Here is a 12,965-nt window from a genome sequence, read left to right as displayed (position 1 = left end):
CTATTTTCGGGATAAAATTTACGTCCTATCGAAGTGTTCGATCGCGGGTGATAAACATACCATTGTTATAACATATTATTGCCAAACTTATTGCTAATTGAATCACTTTATTATTCAAATGGAAGTAATACTATATTATTCGAAAATCTTTACTATCTTTACGGCTCACGAAAATTCGATAACATCTGGTTTTTTAACAATTCTTTTCTTTATGTATAAACCTTGTTCCAATTGGGAAGACAGTGACGTTTCTTGCAAAACAGGCAGCTTGTTGATCCAACCTGCGTAAAGTTACACCACGGGTCGCATTCAGTCAGGTGATATTTTCTTTCCCAGCTCGAAACGACGATTCCGTCTTGTATCAACATTCAATCCATTGTACTTACTATTCGAAATGGCCCTTTTGTCGGCAATGAAAGGAAAACTGATCTCCGTAATTGGAGATGAGGTAAGCAAGCGAGCAAATAGGACTGTTGATTAGTGGTGGAAAAGATGTGATGGTTTTTGTTCAAGGTGGATACCCATGATTGCTTCAAATGCTAGAGAATGTTTTAGTTGCAACTTACAAACGGTATCCAAATTCGTATAATCGTTAACTTTTTCTTTTAGGACACCTGTGTCGGATTTTTGCTCGGTGGAGTTGGTGAGATCAACAAGAATCGCCATCCCAACTTTATGGTTGTTGACAAAAGTAAGTCCATTCACACAGGGAGGGAGCCTCACGCCACAATCGGGTTGTTAAGAAAACTGTAACAAATCTAAATTGTTGTTCTTTAATCACTCATCAGATACGGCAGTTAGTGAAATCGAAGATTGCTTCAAGCGTTTCATCAAGCGCGATGATATTGATATCATTCTGATCAACCAGAACTACGCCGAGTTGATTCGTCACGTGATCGATGCGCACACTGCCCCCACACCAGCGGTGCTGGAGATTCCTTCCAAAGATCATCCGTACGATGCGAGCAAGGATTCGATTTTGCGTCGCGCTAAGGTATGTATATGGGCAATTCCTTTTTTCGGGACTGATCTAATGATGTTTCAACGTTTCCCCGCAGGGTATGTTCAATCCGGATGATATGATTGCTAATCGCGGCTAAGCTGTCGAGGCCACAGGATCCCATGTTTGCATATTTTCCACCACCATAGCAGTCTTTTAGTATTATCTTTCCCTCCCTGTGAGCTCTCCAAAAGCCAATCCACTTCCGTGTTGTATACGGTCGACCGAGAGCGTCCGTTTTGAGTTTCTCGTTGTTATGTTTGTTGGCATTCCATGGTTTTAAGTGAATAAAGCATCAATTCTGCTGTATATGGTTTATTTCAAATGCCCAGTCACTCACACAAACTGTCCCTTTACGGATCTCCGTCCGGATGCGTTCGATGCGACGACTACTTACGCGTTTAATTAATTTTCATTTTTATCATTTGCGTAATGATGTAATAAACGTCTAGGCCCTAAACACACCGGTGCGACCACGGCTAAACATTAAGAGGGGTAGTAATGATGATCTCCACATGTAGGTTATCGAAAATTATATGTCCCTTCTCCTCCCTAAACAACCAGAAACAAAAACCCTCCAGCCTAATGTATTCTGGTAAGATCTTCTACGATTTTAATGATGTCGTCTACCGTGGCCTGTCGCTTCGCACCATCGCCGTCGATGTCGAGCATGGAAGAGGCTTCCTTCATCTTATCGCGGCTTAAATCGAGGAAACTTTCGACCAGATCTCCATCGATGAAACCTTCACACCGTTCCATCTTCGTTTCCGTGTGAAAACTGCGCCAGTACGAATGATCGATCTTGCCCACCGATTTGATCGTGTTCGTCAGGTTGTCCTGCAGCTTGCGTAAGAACTCGTAGAAATCGCTATTGATTTGCGTGACGAGCCCGATCGCTCCACTGACCGTGCCAAACAGGACGCACCCGTTCGTCGGTGTGGTACGTTCGCTAATGTTTTGCATTACGAGCGAACCGTGCCGGAACACGTTCACCAGATCGCCCAGATGGAATTGGGCCACCTCGGGCATTTGCTGGCGCTCTTCGTCCGTTGTGGCCGCACTATCCTTCAGGCAAACGAACAGATTGTTGCTGTTGTCTGCACCGAGGAATGCATCGTCGTCCAGTATCTCGACGGCCGTCATCCAGTTCGGTTGATAATCGCGTGCTATTTCCTCGAAGCTGCCCTCCATCTGCTTGTACTGTAGCAGCGTTATGGAGCGCATCAAATCACCGACCAGTATGAAATCCCCTGCGGAATGAAAAGTAAGCACCATGTCTTACAGATCTACACAATTTAGCGCATTCTTCTAAACCTACCTTTCGTTTTGCAGTACAGTGCGAGAATGTTGTTGAAATGACTGCACTCTAACCGTAGATCCTTATCGTCTGTCCACTCGTAAAGCCGCACGGTGGAGTTGATGCAGGCCAGCACACGTCCGTTAAACTCCACCAGTGAATAGCAGGCGCCCTTTACTTCCTTGTCGCTGATCAGCTTAAGCTCGTGTTCCGCATACCGGTAGATGATGATGCGTCCGATCTTCGGTTCCGGTTCCTCCGGATTGACCAGCCCCGTACCGACCACGAAGTAAGTGTTCGGATCGTTACCTAGCTTGGCCGACATGAGCGACAGTGCGTACTCGCTCTGCATAAACTGATGCGCATGCAGCACCTCGAACGTGTTCTGATCGATGATGAGCAAATTGTGTACCTCCACCTCCTGGCCAAACTCGGTGTTGGTGGCACCGGGCTTCAACAGACCCATCCCGCTCGATTGCGTCGTGTTGTTCGTTTGTGTCGATGCACTCTGTCGCGCAGGCGTTAACCCACTCGAATCTTGCACATCCATGCGGAACGTTATAACGCCGAACGTTTGCGATGCTTCCTGATAAGCGATGCGTCTCGGCGACTCTCCCAGTGGCACCGTCCTTATGTGCAGCTTCTGGATTTCATCGATCGTACCAAAGATGACGGAGTTTCTGGTGGCCAGTGCCAACGAATCCTGGTACGCTTCCGCGTTCAGCGAGCACATGTGGTTCACTTCCTTCAGGTTAACGTTGGAAAACACCAGCTTGTGGTTGGAGCTGTAGATGACGGTCGGTCGGTCCGAACAGGCAAACACGTTCGTTGTCGATAGCGACCGGAACGTTTTTAGGATCGTGGGCTGTGTACCGAGCGTAACCTTCTTCTGCTCCGACAGGCAGCCGGTGGTCTTGTTCAGCACGAAATAGTACATGGAACCGTCGCCGAGCGCACAAAGCAGATAATTAATACCTTCGAACGCGGCCATCAGGATCGAGCGGGGTATTATTTCCCCACCAAGCTTTTCCTCGTGCAGCAGCTCCAGGGTCGGCACTTTGAGTACACAGGCCGAAATGTCCGTCCACAGCCCCACGGCTATAAACTCCGACCGAGTTGCGTTCTCGTCCAGCGGTGAAACATCCAAACAAGCGACCTCATAATTAAGCGTCGTTTGTCCCTTGTACACAAGGTTTCCATGTTCGATTTCTACATAGTACACGTCCTGAGCCGATGCGCACACAATCTGTGTTGTGTTGGCGCCCACCACACCGATACGCTTGTTGTCCGGTGGCTTCCATTCGCAAATCATCGCCTTGTTGTCGGTCGAAATAAGCCGCGCGGAACACGGTGTCACCTGTAGGATCTGACCGTGTGACACGTTCGCACAGTAGAACGTTTGCTGATCGCCAACAATGCCTGCAATTTCCGTTTCTTCCACCTCATCGCCGGACAGCATCAGTACGCGGGTGTGTCCCACGAACGACAGAATTAGCGTATTGTCGTACGGCGAATCGTCGATGCCGACGCGCAACGCCCACATACCCTTAATGCCGGGCAGATCGATACAGGCGTGCTCTTGAATGCCGATTCCGTTGCGTATGATACGCAACGAACCTTCCTTGAAGCTGCCGGAACAGGTAATCATTTGTCCCTGGCCTTGACGCTCCAAATCTACCACACACATGTCCACGATCGGTGCCAGATTGGTAAACGTTTCCATCAGCATCACATATGCACCGTTCTCACCCGCGGTTGTATTTAGCTTAACCAGCTGCGAATCACCGTGTCGCGATCCGATAAACAGTACACCATTGTCCAGATACGTGATACACTCCGGGATCGTTATTTCTCCCAAAAGTTCCACCTTAATGTCGCGCACCATCGTTTGGCCCTTTGCGTTCTCTTCCGTCTCGAGAAACATCATGAACAGATTACCGGCCATATTGCCCAGCAAGTAACGCAATCCTTTGCTATCGATCCGTGCGTAGCAATTAATCGTGCTCTGTTTGATGATGGGTGGTGCGACCGCGACGTAACTATCACCATCGTGATACACGATCGATTCCTGCCCGATGACAATGGCACCACCGAGCGGCATCGGCACCGCAATCAGCATGGTCGCCTCCGTTTCAACGTTGTCCTGCTTCCATGCGATCTTGGTAAATTCCTTATCCTTCAGGCTAATTTCATGCGTTTTAATGTGACGCCCGTTAATGTCCTGATGGATCACGATAAGGGTCGGGTGCGTCGTACCGTACAGAAACTCCACATCCTGCACGTGCATCTCCTCCATGCGCAAGCTAGTCGCCTTCAGCTCGTTCGTATCCTTGTCCAGTGGAATGATCTTGAACAAACCTTCGTACAACCGCATGCCAATTACGCGCGCTTTCGGATCGATCACCGCCAGAATGCCCGTTTCCGCAGGTTTGCCAACCCGATCCGCCACGTTCCCGTGCGCTTTCGTTATTATTTCGATATCATCGCCCTGTACCGCACATTGCAATATCATCGCGTTATACCGGCTGGTAAGGATGAATATTAAATCTTTTGTCTCTTCCTACAAGAAGAAAAATGCATACGGTTGGATTGGAAAGAGCCAATGCAAATCGGTGAAATATGTTCGGCCACACTTACCGCCGGGCGGAAAAGTTTCATTACTGCTATATTCCCATTGATACCGATTTCTTTGATTGGCCGTAGCCCTTCTGGCGTGACGAGATAAATTTCTAGCCGGGAACATTTCGCCACAATCAGGTTAAGATCGCTCGGTGAGGTGAAGTTTCCTGCATTGGGGTGAAAAGTTAGAATGCGCGCGGAGGGTTAGTATCATAATAATGTAACCACAAAACCTAACCTTAACTTAAGGTTTATTGATAAACACTGTGCAACACTGTGTATTGATCATTGTGCAAGCGAATACGTTTTCTGATAGTCGTATAATAGTTTCAATAAAGTAATCGGCGTAAATTGTTTTATGCTTCAAAGATATTTTTTTTCTTGGTGGCGTTGCCTGCTTTCTTGCCCGTTTCCTCGTACACCTACCGGTAACGCAAGCGGTAACCGCCGTTGGTTTCTGGGCAGTCACAATATAATTGTGAGCCATTTATAACAATAATGTTCGGATTACGTTCGTTCGCTGCTTACTCTACACTGTGGTGTGTGTTAAAATTACATAAAATTCACACTAATTATTACTGAAGATGTTTGTTATGCGAAGCGCACGGAACGCGCATTTGGCTACCCCGAAAAGCACTGCTTTGACATGTGCACTCGTATACCGACAGTGAAGTTGACGTGCGTCCCAAGGTAAATAAAGCTTGACATATCGCGCAATCTGAAACTGTTGACAAATGGATGCAAATGGTAATGAAAAATGTGTGAAACCGGTGAGTTTTGATAGTATCAGCGTGTTTTGAGTAGATCATGTACACAATAAAGCTAAAAATTGTATATTTCAAAAAGTCATCATTGAAATTCATATCGTGCATCTCAACACCTTGGATAGAAAGTCGACATACCGTGTGTTTCAAACAGTTCTCAAAACGAACTCAATAGTTTATTGGAAAAGAAATTAGTTTCCTTATTGAATAACGATCAAATATTGACTTCTTAATAAACCCTAGAGCACCAAGCCGGGCTCTAAGGTCAATCTTCCTAAAGAACGATCTCCTTTGTACTTCAAATTAACCAACGTTTTGTCGCGCATTGCGTGGTTTATTCAAATATTGAACGTAGAGGCGGTCTTTCAACACGGTCTTGTTGCCTCTTGATCATCTTTTATTGGGTATTGTTCGTTTTCTTTAAAAATTATAACAAAACTGTATTTTCGCACTATTTTGGTAAGCTTTTAAAACAAATCGGAACTATATGCTTCTAGTAGAAAAAATTGTCAGAGCTTGTCTTTGACTCGAGACAAACTCTTGTATGTTTATTTTTTGATGAATAATTTGTCTAAATTTAAATTGTTGTTCAATAGTTTACCGTATTTAAAACTTTTTCGTCGGCAGATAAACGGTTGTTAATTCATTGCCAACCAATCGTATACTTCGTCGATTCCTTCTTTCGTAATAGCACTGAACTGTATGATCGTGATATGCTGTGGGATTTGTTTTTGAAACTTTTCCATTTGAAGCATAAGCAGCGCCTCGTTACGCATCTGCCGGTATGCAAGGTCCATTTTGGAAAGAACCAGCAAAAATTTCGTCTTTTGTAACCTTGGCTCGGCCAGCATCGAGTACAAAAGAACGCCTGAAAAACGAGCGAACACCAACGTCGATTAGATGGGAAACCTTTACCGCAAATGGGGCCTTACCAGCGGCTGATATTTGACACAGGTTTGAGGTATCCACCACGTAGATTAGCTTCTCCACATGATTGATCAAATAGTCACGCCAGATCGGTGCAAGACAACCACCAACCTCACGCACCTGCACCAACTCTTTACGTTTTCCCGGTGGCGGAATCTTTTGATTAACATCCTTTTCGTCTATAACGATCGGTGGTATCTTGATGGTGTACAAGTTGGTTCCCACGCTCGGTACGGAATGCGACGTAAAGTTTACGGAATCGGGCTTCTGCAAGCAGGTGAGCAGCAGTGTTTTTCCCGCACTCATTGGCCCTAGACACAGGTAAGACATTTCCCCAACACAAAATGTATTTTGTTTCGAATATCACTTCATCGACTTTTCTGCCCGATGGGTCGATAAACACATTGGACGTTGTCATGGCGAAGGGATGCAATGGTTTTCCGATGGCGTTCCCAAAGGGGCTTTGATTTGACAGTACAGACAATGTTTACGTAAATGTTTCATTTTACCCGGTGCCAGGGGGAAATTGTGTGATTTCTCGTGCAAAATGTGTGGAAGGATGCATTCCCAACTGTTTACTCGGTTAAATCAAGGACTGAATCCATTTTTAAGTAATTACTCGACATTGAAGTGTGAAAAGCTTCACAGTAAGTAAATCTATTCGTATTTACCATTACAGCAATCGTCAGAAATGCATCAAAGAAAACGGGCGGTAGTTCGAGGAATCCTCCCAAACATCCGCGCCCAAAACACCGTGGCTGGAAGGTGCAGGATGGCCATCACGTATCGGCTGGAACGATCTTAGTAACACAGCGCACAACTCGATTTCATCCCGGACTGAATGTGAGTGAGAACACTGTACGGTCGATGAAATGTACCCGTTTAACACAAACTTCCTCGTATGATTCTAGGTCGGTTTCGGTAAAAATGGAACGTTGTTTGCAATGGAGCATGGCAAAGTGTATGTTAGCTGTGAAAAGATTGATCCAAACTGGGATCACACGTGGATACAGCGGTGTTACGCCGGCCGGGAAGGACAAACGATTTACAAAAAGTTTTTCAACGTAGTACCCGAACCACAACATCAACGATTTAAACTGATCGACGAAGTGTAAATGATTGCCCAGAGTAACTAGTAAAACAGCTCGATCAATAGTTCGGATAAATACAGTCACGTGTCGTGCACATGCATGAATTTCGTTGAAGCGTTTGCATTCATTTGGTTATATTTGGTTAGTCATCTGTGTTAACAGAACAAAACAGTACAGTCACCATTCAAGTAATAAATAGCGAGTTTTAGAGTTGCATTATTTTGCCCTGCGGCGGATCAAACAGTAAGCGGAGTAGGCGGTCGCCTAGGGCCTCGTCGTGTTGGGGGCCCCAAAAAATTTGTGTCGATTGTACGATTTTCCGAAATTTAACAGCAGAGTTAATGCATAGCACAAAATCTAATTGAAAAGGTAAGAAATTGATCGAAAATATCCTTATATTATATATATATCTTTGGTTTTATAAAACATTTGTGTCTATTTGACTAGCTATATCGGTCCGGTTACATGGTTACGCAAGAGAAGTATGCAGTGTACTCAAACTCCTTCTTCTTTATCGGCACGACATCTTCAGGATGTTAAAGCCTACCATTTCTGGCTTTTTTTTTACTTTATTTACCCGTAGGATAGTCAGTGCTGCGTACGGAGGTTTGGTGGTACAGATGAAATTTTTTATCTTGTTTTTTTATTTTGATTTCAAGATGAACCATCTGTCCGCCCCGTGAACCCTTATATTCCCTTTTACTTCAACCTATTCATGTATTCTATTTCTTCAACGGGGTTTTCGACCTCAAGATTTTCATTTTTTTCATCTTCGAAAAATGATCCTACCGTTAGATGCTAGTATGGAAACCATGCTTGTTTTCACTTCCGTAATATTCGCCAGCTATTGCCATTGCGATACTCGTGGTGTGGTATTGTTTTCTCTCACCGACGGAACCGTGAAAATGTCCTGCTTACGTGTTTCGAAACAGTGTTGTGTGGTGGAGTATTGTGTTTAGTATTTCGATTGTCACAATTTCTGCAAGTTTGCAAGCCGGTAATGATGTTATAACCGACACAATCTATCAGTCTACTACGACATAGCTAGCATTGTCATAGAAAATGAATAAAATAATATTGCAATCATTAGAACTGTCTTTTCCGTTTGATATTACAACCTCATGGTTCTTGGAATACCATTTCTGTCTTTCTTGATTATTACTTAATCGATGCTGGATTGTAGGTCCAGCTTATGTCCACCCATCCCAAACTGTCCAAACACTTCATCATATCCCCTTGTAGAATACTGTTCAAACTACATTGTTGTAATCTCGGTAACATTTGCATCGTTGTAAGACTGAAATTGTTCTAAAATTTCCAATTCTAAATCCATACGGTTGAAGATCATCACCGCGAAATCGTTGATCTAATGCATTTATATAAAAATAATGTATTCAGTGAAGAACCTATCATAGTAGTCTTGCTAAAACATTGTTGGCGATATCGTGCGTGCTGAAAGCGGTCTCGTTTTTTGCATTGAAAACTCAGTTTGTTTGAGAAAAATTTGTGAGAGCTTTGTGGTGTTGTAAACTTATAATTTGCTACTGACTATCAAATTGTGCATGAGGAGCACGTAGTGTGTTTCATACTGATGTAAATGTGACGAAATGATCGCAAGGGTCTTCACAATGACCGACGAGAACGGCCCAGAAATTCTTGGATTTCTTGACGCACGGACAACCGACCTAAACTTGGAGCATCAAACTTCATACGCGAAAATCAAGCGAACGATCGAAATTCACATTAATATGTGCAGGGCCACGAGAGTTGACAAATTTGTCCAATGACCAAATCAACTGGTCAACTGTGAAAACCACTATACCGTTGCCGCGCACACAATTGTTTTCAGATTTTCGATACCAGGAGAGCATGTTTTTCAAGAGGTGGAATAAATTTGCGCTGCAGGTGAAATAACCTGCAGCGTGGAATAAATTTGCCCAGCAATATTGCATTGCGTACTATCAAACCCGTGAGAGTGTTCACTAGTTTAAGAAAAATGGATGAAACGGAGAGCATCCTTCATTTCGCTCAAACTTTCCATGGGCTGGTACGAAATTCCATACAAAACCAGCTGTTTTCAGATTTCCGATACCAGGAATGCATCCACGGAAGAGGTAGCACCTTGTACAGTAATTTTGCTCGAAAACCGCCTAAAGGTATGTAATGTTTAAACACTATTTTTCCCGTTGGTCGTGAAAAATTTCTTCGAAAAGAGCCGAAAGGTATGCAATATTTAAACACTATTTTTCCCGTTGGTCGTGAAAAATTTCTTCGAAAACCGCCGAAAGGTATGCAATGTTTAAACACTAACTTTCCCGTTGGTCGTGAAACATTTCTTCGAAAACTACCAGTTTTCGAATGTATAGTACCAGGAGAGCATGCATGGAAGAGGTAGCACCTGGTAATTTTGCCCGCCTAAAGGTATGCAATGTTTAAACACTAACTTTCCATACAAACCAGCTGTTTTCAGATTTCCGATACCAGGAGAGCATGTTTTTCAAGAGGTAACACCTGGTACCAGCAGAGCAAGATGGCGCCCAACAATTCATGAAAAGTTTCATGAAATTATTTCATGAAATATTTCATGAAACATTTCATGAAAATTTCATGAAAATTTCATGAAATATTTCATGGAACATTTCATGAAATATTTCATGAATGAGATTTTTATGAATGAAAATTTTATGAATTAAATTTTCATGAATGAAAATTTTATGAATGAAATTTTCATGAATGAAATTTTTATGAATGAATATTTTTTGAATGAAATTTTCATGAATGAAATTTTTATGAATGAAATTTTTATGAATGAAAATTTAATGAATGAAATTTTTATGAATGAAATTTTTATGAATGAATTTTTTATGAATGAAATTTTTATGAATGAAATTTTTTTTGAATGAAATTTTCATGAATGAAATTTTTATGAATGATTTTTTTATTAATGAAATTTTTATGAATGAATATTTTTTGAATGAAATTTTTATGAATGAATTTTTTATGAATGAAATTTTCATGAATGAAAATTTAATGAATGAAATTTTTATGAATGAAAATTTAATGCATGAAATTTTTATGAATAAAATTTTTTTGAATGAAATTTTCATGAATGAAATTTTTATGAATGAAATTTTTTTGAATAAAATTTTCATGAATGAAATTTTTATGAATGAAAATTTTATGAATGAAAATTTTATGAATGAAATTTTTATGAATGAAATTTTTATGAATGAAATTTTTATGAATGAAATTTTTATGAATGAAATTTTTATGAATGAAATTATTATGAATGAAATTTTTATGAATGAAAATTTTATGAATGAAAATTTAATGAATGAAATTTTAATGAATGAAATTTTATGAATGAATATTTTTTGAATGAAATTTTCATGAATGAAATTTTTATGAATGAAAATTTTATGAATTAAATTTTCATGAATGAAAATTTTATGAATGAAATTTTCATGAATGAAAATTTAATGAATGAAATTTTCATGAATGTAAATTTAATGAATGAAATTTTTATGAATGAAATTTTTATGAATGAAAATTTTATGAATGAAAATTTTATGAATGAAATTTTTATGAATGAAATTTTTATGAATGAAATTTTTATGAATGAATTTTTTATGAATGAAATTTTTATGAATGAAATTTTTTTGAATGAAATTTTCATGAATGAAATTTTTATGAATGAATTTTTTATGAATGAAATTTTTATGAATGAATATTTTAGAATGAAATTTTCATGAATGAAATTTTTATGAATGAAAATTTTATGAATGAAATTTTCATGAATGAAAATTTAATGAATGAAATTTTTATGAATGAAAATTTAATGAATGAAATTTTTATGAATGAAATTTTTTTGAATGAAATTTTTATGAATGAAATTTTTATGAATGAAATTTTCATTCATAAAATTTTCATTCATAAAAATTTCATTCATGAAATATTTCATGAAATGTTTCATGAAATATTTCATGAAATATTTCATGAAATTTTCATGAAATTTTCACGAAATGTTTCATGAAATATTTCATGAAATAATTTCATGAAACTTTTCATGAATTGTTGGGCGCCATCTTGCTCTGCTGGTACCAGGTGTTACCTCTTGAAAAACATGCTCTCCTGGTATCGGAAATCTGAAAACAGCTGGTTTGTATGGAAAGTTAGTGTTTAAACATTGCATACCTTTAGGCGGGCAAAATTACCAGGTGCTACCTCTTCCGTGCATGCTCTCCTGGTACTATACATTCGAAGACTGGTAGTTTTCGAAGAAATGTTTCACGACCAACGGGAAAGTTAGTGTTTAAACATTGCATACCTTTCGGCGGTTTTCGAAGAAATTTTTCACGACCAACGGGAAAAATAGTGTTTAAACATTACATACCTTTAGGCGGTTTTCGAGCAAAATTACTGTACAAGGTGCTACCTCTTCCGTGGATGCATTCCTGGTATCGGAAATCTGAAAACAGCTGGTTTTGTATGGAATTTCGTACCAGCCCATGGAAAGTTTGAGCGAAATGAAGGATGCTCTCCGTTTCATCCATTTTTCTTAAACTAGTGAACACTCTCACGGTACGCAATGCAATATTGCTGGGCAAATTTATTCCACGCTGCAGGTTATTTCACCTGCAGCGCAAATTTATTCCACCTCTTGAAAAACATGCTCTCCTGGTATCGAAAATCTGAAAACAATTGTGTGCGCGGCAACGGTATAGTGGTTTTCACAGTTGACCAGTTGATTTGGTCATTGGACAAATTTGTCAACTCTCGTGGCCCTGCACATATTAATGTGAATTTCGATCGTTTGCTTGATTTTCGCGTATTAAGTTTGATGCTCCAAGTGGAGATCGGTTGTCCGTGCGTCAAGAAATCCATGAATTTCTGGGCCGATCTCTTCGGTCATTGTGAAGACACTTGCGATCATTTCGTCACATTTACACTTGCACATTTACATCAATATGAAACACACTATGTGCTCCTCAGGCATAATTTGATACTCAGTAGCAAATTATAAGGATACAGCACCACAAAGCACTCACTATTTTTTTCTCAAACAAACTGAGTTTTCAATGCAAAAAACGAGACCGCTTTCAGCACGCACGGCAATGTTTTAGCAAGACTATTATGATAGGTGCTTCGTTGAATACATCGTAACGTTACGTAATATTTGCCAGCTATTGCCATTACGATACTCGTGGTGTGGTATTGTTTTCTCTCACCGATTGAACCGTGAAAATGTCCAGCCTACGTGTTTCGAA

General features: G+C 40.6%; 4 protein-coding genes across 5 annotated transcripts; 2 read left to right on the top strand and 2 right to left on the bottom strand.

Moving 5' to 3' along the window:
* The first annotated feature begins 295 nt into the window (after nucleotides 1-295).
* LOC128309972 (V-type proton ATPase subunit F) lies at nucleotides 296-1,309 on the top strand. The gene is made up of 4 exons (XM_053046492.1): nucleotides 296-448; nucleotides 610-691; nucleotides 789-994; nucleotides 1,059-1,309. Exons 1-4 carry the CDS (start codon nucleotides 395-397, stop codon nucleotides 1,098-1,100), a joined length of 384 nt encoding a protein of 127 aa, XP_052902452.1. The 5' UTR covers nucleotides 296-394; the 3' UTR covers nucleotides 1,101-1,309.
* A 34-nt stretch (nucleotides 1,310-1,343) lies between these two features.
* On the bottom strand, nucleotides 1,344-5,525 carry LOC128309971 (DNA damage-binding protein 1). 2 transcript variants are annotated; one of them, XM_053046490.1, is made up of 4 exons: nucleotides 5,343-5,525; nucleotides 4,935-5,083; nucleotides 2,319-4,857; nucleotides 1,344-2,250 (listed from the first exon to the last, which is right to left on the bottom strand). In XM_053046490.1, the coding sequence occupies exons 1-4, from the start codon at nucleotides 5,401-5,403 to the stop codon at nucleotides 1,583-1,585; spliced, it is 3,417 nt and encodes a 1,138-aa protein (XP_052902450.1). In that variant the 5' UTR covers nucleotides 5,404-5,525; the 3' UTR covers nucleotides 1,344-1,582. The 2 variants fall into 2 exon arrangements, with proteins under 2 accessions (XP_052902450.1, XP_052902451.1); XM_053046491.1 differs by lacking the exon at nucleotides 5,343-5,525 and adding an exon at nucleotides 5,155-5,271 and having other exon boundaries at nucleotides 1,345-2,250.
* A 706-nt stretch (nucleotides 5,526-6,231) lies between these two features.
* Nucleotides 6,232-6,937, bottom strand: LOC128298331 (ADP-ribosylation factor-like protein 16). The gene is made up of 2 exons (XM_053034080.1): nucleotides 6,613-6,937; nucleotides 6,232-6,548 (listed from the first exon to the last, which is right to left on the bottom strand). The coding sequence occupies exons 1-2, from the start codon at nucleotides 6,935-6,937 to the stop codon at nucleotides 6,319-6,321; spliced, it is 555 nt and encodes a 184-aa protein (XP_052890040.1). The 3' UTR covers nucleotides 6,232-6,318.
* A 183-nt stretch (nucleotides 6,938-7,120) lies between these two features.
* Nucleotides 7,121-7,832, top strand: LOC128297984 (50S ribosomal protein L27). The gene is made up of 3 exons (XM_053033705.1): nucleotides 7,121-7,218; nucleotides 7,287-7,450; nucleotides 7,519-7,832. The coding sequence occupies exons 1-3, from the start codon at nucleotides 7,155-7,157 to the stop codon at nucleotides 7,720-7,722; spliced, it is 432 nt and encodes a 143-aa protein (XP_052889665.1). The 5' UTR covers nucleotides 7,121-7,154; the 3' UTR covers nucleotides 7,723-7,832.
* Nucleotides 7,833-12,965: the final 5,133 nt, after the last annotated feature.

This window comes from Anopheles moucheti, chromosome 2, assembly GCF_943734755.1.
Source record: "Anopheles moucheti chromosome 2, idAnoMoucSN_F20_07, whole genome shotgun sequence".
Classification (NCBI taxonomy): Eukaryota; Metazoa; Arthropoda; class Insecta; order Diptera; family Culicidae; genus Anopheles; species Anopheles moucheti.
The sequence above is the reverse complement of the archived record's forward strand: the minus strand, read 5'-3'. Positions and strand labels throughout refer to the sequence as shown.

Bases quoted from the DNA above. Each gene is read 5' to 3' on its own strand.
- LOC128309972 (XM_053046492.1), top strand. From the start codon at position 395: ATGGCCCTTTTGTCGGCAATGAAAGGAAAACTGATCTCCGTAATTGGA. The intron at 692-788 runs GTAAGTCCATTC...ATCACTCATCAG, and splicing joins CTTTATGGTTGTTGACAAAA to ATACGGCAGTTAGTGAAATC. The intron at 995-1,058 runs GTATGTATATGG...GTTTCCCCGCAG, and splicing joins CGATTTTGCGTCGCGCTAAG to GGTATGTTCAATCCGGATGA.
- LOC128309971 (XM_053046490.1), bottom strand. From the start codon at position 5,403: ATGGCTCACAATTATATTGTGACTGCCCAGAAACCAACGGCGGTTACC. The intron at 5,084-5,342 runs GTAGGTGTACGA...ACCCCAATGCAG, and splicing joins GGTTACCGCTTGCGTTACCG to GAAACTTCACCTCACCGAGC. The intron at 4,858-4,934 runs GTAAGTGTGGCC...TTCTTCTTGTAG, and splicing joins TGAAACTTTTCCGCCCGGCG to GAAGAGACAAAAGATTTAAT.
- LOC128298331 (XM_053034080.1), bottom strand. From the start codon at position 6,937: ATGTCTTACCTGTGTCTAGGGCCAATGAGTGCGGGAAAAACACTGCTG. The intron at 6,549-6,612 runs GTAAGGCCCCAT...CTCGTTTTTCAG, and splicing joins GTGTCAAATATCAGCCGCTG to GCGTTCTTTTGTACTCGATG.
- LOC128297984 (XM_053033705.1), top strand. From the start codon at position 7,155: ATGTGTGGAAGGATGCATTCCCAACTGTTTACTCGGTTAAATCAAGGA. The intron at 7,219-7,286 runs GTAATTACTCGA...TTACCATTACAG, and splicing joins AGGACTGAATCCATTTTTAA to CAATCGTCAGAAATGCATCA. The intron at 7,451-7,518 runs GTGAGTGAGAAC...GTATGATTCTAG, and splicing joins GATTTCATCCCGGACTGAAT to GTCGGTTTCGGTAAAAATGG.